We start from the raw sequence: 10,433 nt of genomic DNA, 5'->3' as shown, positions 1-10,433 counted from the left end.
GAACAGGTGTCAAATTTCGAATCGTTTTTATACACACTCGTGTCTTTTGCATTTCCGTCCTATTATAAATCACATCTCACTTGGGAAAGGAAGAGTCTTAGCATAGCAAACCGATCTTGATCTTGTTTACTCACTATTTCATAACTATTAATGAGCTTCTTAGTTGCAAAGGAATATGGAGGACATCTCGCTGAATATGTTAGCAATATGCCAATAAATGTCCTGTACTCGCTGATGATAGTAATATTCATCAATACTGTTCAGTACGGAATGAACTCAAATATCTCCCACGGAAACAAGAATGAGTCACAGTACAAATGTAATACTTAACTATGCAACATTCTTGATGAAGGTAGTATGTTTTTCCTCAACGAGCAACATGACCATTTGCCATGTGGAGGTCGTGAGTATTAAGGCCGTGAAAAGTAAATCACGATTTAGTATCACAGAAAATTTCAACATAGCGGTATCCAAAAGTTTCTGCAAATTAATCGTATGACGAATTTATAAGTTGGTTTTATTTTATTGTTTATAGATATTTTTCCTTGCTGGTTTATTTAATATTTTATCATCTAAGATTTCAGTTATACAACTGTAATAACCTATTTTGAGAAATTTAAGTTGTAATGCTTTACGTTGTATACTCAGTGCAGTGAGGGTGAAATTTGATTGACGATGAGTTTTAGAAGTATGATTCGAATGGAATAGTTGTTCATGTACATACTTGTATACATACTGTATATATAGTTATAGTTCATGTCCATAAAGTCCTTTGCCACTCCTAAAACTCGGAAATGGTGAAATATATGGCAAAACGAGAAAACACGTATTTCATAATTTCAAAAGTACCACGTATAGAGGAAAACAAAGCTGTCCCAGACGAGGTCCAACTCAAAATTTTCAAATGCCAAGGGCTTCAAGTAGTATATCATTTGAAAGCTATTTTGAAAAGAAAGACGATGGAATAAGTTTCGATACTCTATAGTAAACCTGTAGAAAATGGCGCAGGTCAAAATGTAAATAAAGTTTGCATTGAAAATTCGTTTCCCATCCCTAGAAATCTGAAATGACTCAACAGATATCAAAACTAAAAAACACGTATGCCATCATTTCAGAAGTACCACGTATAGAGGGAAACAAAGTTGCCCCAGGGTCCCTCAGAGAGTACCAGAAAAAATAAAGTATAAAATGTATTATGAAGTTAAATATAAGTCAGTTATATAATTTACGTGTGTAATTCCAGGGAATCGCTGTTTCCAATCCAAGACATAGGAGATCTCTATCTGCAGATGGTCAGAAATGGTTAGACCATAGACCAGTAGCTCCTGTGGAATTGGGAACTGTAATGAAACCTCAAATGAAAAAGAAAAAATCTGTAACTAAGCTGACAGATGTTAAAGATGTGGCGAATCCGAAAGTTTCGAAATATTGTCTCACAACTATGGAGCAAGATTCAGCTGGCGAAGTTGAAACCAAAGTATATAAGGTAAGTTCGCATTTGTACTACACAGCAATGTTATTTCTCGTTATTTCATTGTCTCGTTGTGAACATAGTTTCTTTCGTTGCCTAAAAGACCAAAATCTCCAAATTGACTGATCGTGTTAAGCTTCTCAGCTTTTTGGGTGATATGTAATTTTCGGTTCCTGAGCTGTTAGCTCTCTTTTGTAGTCGCTGAATCTTAGTCTTACTTGTGGAAGATGAAAAACATGACTTATGCCACCACAGTACGTTGACACCTGATGATACTACTGTTTGGATCCGATTGATTGCAGATTTGTTGTCCGTGTCAAGTAGTTTATTTATTGTCTCGGAAGCTTTACTTAACATCTCTAGACCTCGTTGTGTGCCACATATTAATCTCTCACTTCTTTCTTGACAGATAAGGCACTCTTCAACATCGGGCTTCTCATTACTTTTTAGACTGCAAACAGCTTCCATATTGGAATCTGAATAATGTCATCAATTCAGAAACACAACAAAATCCGAAATTACCGTAATGACAACAGCACTAACGAATTAAAGAACTGGAGAATAACGATAGCGTTTACTTTATCTTCCGTAAAGTAAATTACCTCAAAAATACGTTGTAATGACGATTTTTTAAATGTGCAATTTCATTCCCATCCGAAGATAGGGAAGCCGTAGAAGGTAACGCCTTCTCTGGGGCCATGAACGTTGGTAGTTTCATTGGGAGATAAGTGTCAGGATTTATTTATTTACTGGTGTATTTATCTGGTTAAGCATACAGAACAAGGAGATCTAAGCATGATATGTAATTTATATTATTTTAGTAGCGAGGAAGATGTTAAGCTTCTACTCTGGGGTAGGGCGGGTTTGAACACTTCGAGCCCTGTTAGTAAAATAAATATTTGAACAGCATTTACATAATGTTTAAAGAACAATAAAGAGTACAACACTTATTAATTAAGAACACAAGAATATCTCTTATTGTTATCAGCATAAGCCTTGTAATGACGAAAGGTAAACGAAGATCATAGGCATGGAAGTTCAACAAACTATCCTGCAAGACTTGATATTTATCTTAACTAGATACAAACAACTTTAACAGAATGCGGACTTAAAAGTTTATTTTATTACAATTTCGGGATAAGTTTGGAACTGGAGTGGCAAAATCAGGTAAAATCACCATGTTTACAGGAGAAATGAGTTGATATTACGCAAGTGTAATTACTAACTACTAACATAACATAAACTAACCTAATTAACCAAACCTAGCCTAAACCATCAAAAACACAGAAAATATAGGAAGAAAGTACGAATTTTAAGCAAAGAATTCTGGCCCTCAAATCCAAATATCCTAACCTAATATACCTAAACCATCAAAAAACACAGAAAATAGAGCAAGAAAGCACGAAATTTAAGCAAAATATTCTGGCCTCGTAGTTCCAAAAATATGCCAACATTTCTAATTTTATATCATAATCCGTCCTTATTGTTAAAAAAGAATTGTGAGTAATGTTAGTTACAGTGAATTTAAGTTTCCTGCCATCTAGCGACTTTCATATAATTCTTCAATGTACCGGTCAATCTCGATACACAAAAAATTGCGTAGTGCCTACATTTTTCTGGTGAATTTTACAAAACTACGGGGACCTAAATTCGGTGGCATACGGTGAATTTGTATTATGTGGACATTGAACTTCGCGAAAATACTGTATGCCAGCTTTTCCTCGAAAATGCCTACTAAGTTAGAGGTTCTTTACTTTGGTGCCCAGAGTATTACTACAGTGCAGAAATTTTAGTGTCAGTTACCAAGTTACATAGTAGGGATTTACGATTGGTAGGATATCAAATGCTTAATTCTGAAATAATAATGTATAGCACAATGGAATATATCATTTTTACCAATTTTCTTATAAATTGGGGGCAAATTAAATATATCCAAGCTTTATATCTATGCTTTACATCCAAGTATTCGCTAATTTTTGTAATAAAGCTAATTCAGACTCAATATTAAATAGAATACAACAATTCTATTTAATCAGACAATTCAAATCACACCTATAATTAGTTTTTTAGAACAATTTAATTGTTAAACAAATTAGAACAATTTTTAAACGAGTCCTCGCATTCAACGACACACAATTCCCGTTTGAATGCTCCGTTCAAAGTCGAGTTCAATTGTGTCAAGTATCTTCTGCGAGTAATGATGAATCTTCACATTTTCAAAATGGCTGTCAGTTAGCTTGAGTTTCATTTTTGGGAGGAGGTGGTAGTCCAAGGAGCTAATTCCGACGAGTAGGACTAGTGAAGAACGTTATTCATTATGTTGCGGCCGAAAAAGTTACAGTTTAATACGCTTTGTGAGCAGGTGTTTTGTAAATGAGGTATTAAATTTTCTTCATACTACACTTAGGTATTTTGAGCTAATTGTTCTCCTTCAGAGAGTTTAGAGCAATGAAAGTAGATATTGACAGTCTGGCCCTCCGAAGTGCTCGTAGTGTACAAACTTCCAAATGTTCAAGATGACAAACATGATCGCGCTTTCGACCTCCGTTTTCCTAAATTGTTAGAGATAGACTTTTCCACTGCTGAAACTGTTTTGTGGTATGACCGATCTGTACTTTCGTTCTACCTTTTAATGAATTTTTGTGCTTAAGAGTAGATACGTTCTCACCTATAGTTGTTTTCACCCTTCTACGCATTTTCCTGAACATTCCTCTTGAGGTGTTACTCTTTAATACGAATCAAAACAAATACTTGTAGATGGTAAATCATGTATAGAATCATTTAACAGTGTAGTTTTACTTTTCCGTATATATTGTTAACATATTTCTGTCCCTAAAATAATTTCTGTATTCTTTAAATACAAACGTATTATTTGCTGAGCAAAACAATACATTTTCGCCACAGCAACAGTTTCGCCAACTAACTTTTTGGCTTCATCAGACACTATGATATACAGGATTAATGTACAATCTTTTATACACACAACCTTGTACTCCTGTATATCATAGTGTCTGATGAAACCAAAAAGTTAGTTGGCGAAACTGTCACAAGTATTTAGTTTTTAAAGTAAATATATTGTTTTGCTCAGCAAATAAGTTTGCATTTAATTATACACAAAGCAAAGCTTATACTTACGGAAAATATTATAATATTATTTGTCTTTAATTTTAATAATATATTGAAAAGTTATTAAACAATGTTCGACTTCAGGGTGCAATAAAATGTCTAGACCTTAATATTTTCGCTTTTCTAGGCCAAAGCAATATAATAGTGTTGCCATTGAACAAATTGTACAGTTCATGCTTTGCACAATAAAATGAGCAGTAAAATCTTCACTTTTCAAATATAGTACTTTTCGATTATGATGTAAGATATATTTACTTCATATTTCATGCTTTCTAATATAATTTCACTGATTTTGCTTCTGAACTTTCAATTGTTACTTAACTTAATGCTGACGTCCGTCTTGTAAATTTTGTGTCACTTTTAAGATGGTAAATGAAGAAAAGAGGATTTACTCCGAGAATTGAAGACCTGAATTTCAAAACATCCCAAGTTCACTCTTTTTCTTCGTATTTCGCGTTTTTTGTTTATGTTAGCATCTATGTTTTAAGGGCTTTCACTTGCATAATACGTAAGTCCAAATCAAAAGTTTTTTTTAAATAAATAAATAAATAAATAAATAAAATAATAATTTCAGCTGAACAGAATAGCATGCAAAGTATAATCATCTTGTCTTTGTTCTAAAAATAAAAAAATTACTCCGGTCGATTTGGGATGTTCTGCAATTCAGGTCTTCAATTTTTGAACTGATTTTCTATTTATAATGCACTTATATGTAATATTATTAACATATGTTGATCTTTTAGGCTGATATCGTACCTACTGTAGGAGGTGGTGCACAAGTAATTTTCAACGATGTGGAAACTCTTAAGCAGAGCTCTCCGACAGGTAACAGTCGCAAACGTAGCGTAGATGCTGTGGCTGGAGGTGACGCATGTGTACCAGATGATGTTCAAGATAAATGTGCGATTGCAGTCGAAGGACATAGCAGAATCGGGAAGAAGCCAAGAGTGTAACAGTTGTTATGTACAAGTGATGCTAATTACAGACTTTAAAACGTGTCTGCGATGGTCAAATATTGCTGAACATTATGTATATTTTGGATCTCCTAAATAGTTATATTGAACAAGCCATCAACCAGTGTCTAGAAAAGTGCTGAAAGGAACGACGAAAAATAGATCTGCATCCTAATTGTGGTTATTTTATATTAAACTTACTAGATAGACTATAAAGTATCTAGTCGAGCACAATTTTAATTCGCTCCTTGACAAAATGTAAATATTTGTATACTATAACTGTATTTACTTTCTACCCATCTTCTAAACCTTTTATAGTGTTTTTTAGTCAGTCTACTTTTTCAAACAAATAATTTTGTAATGTTAATACGTAACCATGTATTTTAAGATATAATCGCTAATAAAATATTCTAAATTCTGTTCTTTGTCTCAATAAACATAGTATACCCATACGCAAAATATTTTAAATTGTAACATTTATCTAAATTCCTACATTTCTTTTATAAATTTAAAATTTTGAAGATTTAGATTCGTAAGGAAGCTTGAGGAGAACAATATATCAATACTTTTGTTCAATATTAGCGTAAAATAATGCAATTACAAACAAGAATTTTAAATGTAGACAAGTTTTCTTCGACTACGACACTGATACAAAGACATAATGGAGGGTAATTGTTAATTACTAGAATTAGTAAAATTTAGCTTAAAAACAGAAGTAATAGTTGTTTATCAGGGTTGGCTGGTTTAAACCAAGGTAGTTTAAACCAGCTTAAAAAAAAAAGGTTTAAACCAAAAAGCGAAATATGTTCGTAAAAGTGTGTATTCGTAAAATCTTGATGGACACACTTTGTGGGTTATCACGTTTTACTCCCGTATATTATTCGTATTATATTCAGACCTAAATTCCCCATTCATTACTCAAAGGGATTATACTACAAAAGCAACTTTTGTTTTTTTTGTATAAGTTTATGAATGTTTCTTATGTGATTTTTTATAGTTTTTATTATTATTATTATTATGCAGTTGCAATCATAGAAAAATTCTAAATGTTTCGTTCTAATAATGTTTACTATTGATAAAATACATCGAAATTCTGTACTTGGGGGGGGGGGGGGGAGGGTCATACAAACCGCACGAGAGGCATTTATTGAAATCAGAAGTATGTTTGATATCTATTTATGTATAAATGGGTCAAAGTGGACTTAAATAATTCGTATCTTTATTCACTTTTCGTACTGATATGCCAATTAAGTCGTTGTATTTCTAACTTGGACTAATAAAAGTCGTAGTGAACTAACTTGGACTAAATTAGTTCTTCTGTACTCTGCAGTATTTTGAAATTGTCCATATGTAAATCTGTATAATGGTTACACTTGTTCAACTATTTATCTTTTTGTCCTTCTAAAATGACTCTTGACAATTATATTAACAAGTATGTAAAGATCAGTACAACGTATTTTTATCAGGAGTCCTCCGTGAGTGAGTCGGCAGACGTATCGCAGTTGTGGCCAATTAGTCCCGGTTTCGAGTCCAAATGAAGGACAATTTCCTTCGGATGTAAGCCGAGAAGCGGTTGGATTCCGCTTTAAGCGTTATGTGACCCCTTCCAACATAACCCGGTTGTTGCAAAATAACACCAAGGCGAAACAAACTTTTTTTTGTCCATATGTGATATAAATACACAGAGCAAATTATTTAAACAAAAAAAAAACTGGTTTAAACCAAAGAAACCGGGTTTAAACAAAAAAAAAACTGTTTTTTTTTTGGTTTTTTCAATAAAAACCATGGTTTTCGCCAACCCTGTTGTTTTTCCATGATAACTGTCGCAAAGTTCGAAAATTGAGAGAACTTCAATGACTGTTATATAAACCAATAATATTATTTATTATTGAAATATACGCCTCAACATACTTACAAACGTACTTCATGCCTGATAAGTCTTCACAACGCATATACAGTAAATGTCCTCTCATAAAAGCATACCAACAGTATATTTGAACCAGATACATGCTACTAAAATCATGGGAATATTGAATTTTGTAAGATATCTGGAATAAAAAAAAAATTTATTATTTAGTGCCTCATTTAATGTGCATCTTAACAAAAGTGTTTTTGTTACTACTGTTACGTAGGAGCGTCTTACAGTCAAAAATTATTTTGATTTTATTTCCACTGAAGTTGCTTCTTAGAATGTGATCAACTTTTTTCTTAAATTGAAATAAGCCTATGCTGATGAAAGATAATTGTATATTCTGTCCGAAATATTTATGGATAGTTCATATCATAATTCATCCAAGAACATTTTGTAGTTGAGTAAATTAGAATATAGTTTCGTTTATACAGGATGTTCTCGGAATAAACCGCATACGTGATCAGGATCTCAATACGGAAGTTTATCTGCGACCTTTGTTGGAAACTCCTAGTTTTATTCAGCGTAGTCATCCTACAACCAATCCCACTAGTTACCTTAAATTGGTACAATCCGCGGCAAAAAACCTGCAACATGAGCATATAAGTTTATTGTGAAATGACGAAGTCTTTTGCTCCAAAATAAGTGTGCATGGGAGGAGGCCGAGGTTTATCCTGGCGTGATTCGTTCCACTTAGACGTTATGTTCATTCCTTGTGCTGTTAGGCGTAGTTTCACAATAAACTTACATCCTCATGTTGCAGGTTTTTTGCCGCGGATTGTACCATCTCTGTAATTAGGCGATTTTTGACTAAAGTCGCAGTTACTCTATTTTATCAAATGATGTAAACGAATGAAAGTACGTAAATAAAATTTCATCTGCATAAATAAAATGCAATAAAATTTAATTATTAAATTATTGGAACATTTACCGTTATTATTATTAACGGTACCGTTATTATTATTAGTGCCTTTTGGGCAGGTCCTGGGACTAATGAGGATTTTTTCAATTTTAGCTTTGGGCCTGGAAATGTTCCTTCCACTTTTCTCGATCTTCAGCTTCCTTTTTTAAATCCCAATATTTTCTCCTATCTTTCAAATCATCCATCAGCTGTGTTCTTCTTCCTATTCTTCGCTTCCCTGCCATCTTTCCTTCTATGGCGGTGTGAAGAAGACAATTTCTTCGCAAGATGTGTCCAATCCAATTGACCTTTCTACGAAGGATGGTGGCTAGAAGTGTATTCTTCTCTCCTATCCGTTTTAAAACATCTTCGTTTGTTGTTCTCTCTGTCCATTTTATCTTCATCTTCCTCCAACACCACATTTCGAAGCTCTCTAAATATTTCTTCTCTAACTTCCGTAATGTCCAATTCTCTGAACCATACGGAATTGCTCATTATTGGTTAAGTGCTATATAATGCTCCATATATAGCACTTAACCAACTTCTTCTTAAGTCCAGTAATGAGCCTGCTAGTTAAGAGTGATCTTTTCTTGTTGAATGTTTCTTTAGCTATGGCAATTCTTGACTTGATCTCTTCGGTGCAGTAAGCGTCTCTCGTCAAAATACTTCCCAGATACTTGAAATTATCGACCTGTTCACGTTCTCTTTGTTCTACTCTGATCCGTAAGGGGTGTTTCCACGGGATATTCTCATGACTTTCAACTTTTTGATGTTAATTTCCATTCCATACAGTTTTCCTGTGTCAACTATTTTGTCAATCATCTCCTGTAATCCTCCTTCGCTTTTAGCTATTATAACCGTATCATCTGCATACCTGATCTTGTTAATGATCTGCTCTCCAATCTTAATCTCCAATTCCCATTAATGCTTCCTTCATTAAACATTCACTGTAAATATTGAATAATTGGGGGCGACAAACTACATCCTTGTCTGACTCCTCTTCCAATCTCCGCACTATTGATTTCTCCTTCATTCAAGCGCAGCTTCACTCGTTGTCCTGTGTACAGGTTTTGAATGAGTCTTCGATCTCTCCAGTTGACTCCGATTTCTTTAAGTATTTTCAGAAGTTTCGTCCAATTGACTCGGTCGAAAGCTTTTCGCCAGTCGATGAAGCGCAAACACAACTCTTCCTTTACATCAAGAGTTCTTTGTAATATAATACTCATCAATCCAATAGCATCTCTGGTGCCTTTTCCTTTCCGGAATCCAAATTGATCTAACCTCTCATCTATCGTGCTTTCCAGCCGGCTATTCAGTATGGGTGCAATGATCTTTACAGTGTGGGAAATCAGGCTAATGGTTCTGTGATCGCTGCACTTTGCGTGCTTTTTCTTGGGCAATGCAATCATTGTAACGTCAAGAAAATCCTTTAGCCATTTTCCACTCAGGTAGATCTTGTTAATAAGTGAAGTCAGTACTTTCATTGCGTTGTCTTCTAATCCCTTGAGCAAATCTACTGGTATATCTTCTCCAGTGGCCTTTCTCCTTCGCATGTCTTTGATTGCTTGTACTACTTCACTTTTCAATATACTGGGCCCTTTTTCATCATCATCCACCTTTTCCTCTGCTTCGATCGCAATATCTTTCGGGCGGTTCTTCTGATCATACATATCGATTATAAATTCCTCCCAAATTCTAAGGATTCTTTGATGGTCAGTGGTTACATTACCTTGTTGATCTTCGTATACTTCACATATCTGTTCCATGTACTTTTCTTTGGCTTTGTCCGTCTCTCTTCTCAATTCATTATTCAGCATTCTGTATTCCTTGATGTCCGTATTTTTCGCCCTTCTGCGTTCCTCCATCTTCTTAATCATTGCTTCAGATATCCATGGTTTTCTCGGTGCTCTTTCCATCCTGCTAATGTTATTGTGGAGTGTGTTAAGTAGAATCTGTTTAACTTTTCCCCAACTATTCTCTATATTGTCAACCACATTGTCCATTGCACAGAATTTTTCTTCAATTTCTTCTTTCACATCATAGTGGATATTTCTTAGTCGCTCTAAGTTCCAT

At 34.2% G+C, this 10,433-nt stretch overlaps 1 protein-coding gene across 1 annotated transcript in view; it reads left to right on the top strand.

The window, feature by feature from the left end:
* The window catches only part of pav (kinesin family member pavarotti), a gene marked incomplete in the record, with an annotated part of 41,967 nt that extends 35,999 nt beyond the window's left edge, over nt 1-5,968 (top strand). Inside the window, 2 exon segments of the mRNA XM_081736044.1 lie at nt 1,244-1,486; nt 5,341-5,968. Coding sequence (XP_081592170.1) covers nt 1,244-1,486; nt 5,341-5,550 — 453 coding nt within the window.
* Between the last annotated feature and the right edge of the window lie 4,465 nt (nt 5,969-10,433).

Source organism: Thermobia domestica, chromosome 13 (genome assembly GCF_964235325.1).
Source record: "Thermobia domestica chromosome 13, izTheDome1.hap1.1, whole genome shotgun sequence".
Lineage (NCBI taxonomy): Eukaryota > Metazoa > Arthropoda > Insecta > Zygentoma > Lepismatidae > Thermobia > Thermobia domestica.
Note: the sequence above shows the minus strand (reverse complement) of the source record. Positions and strands in the feature narration are given on the sequence as shown.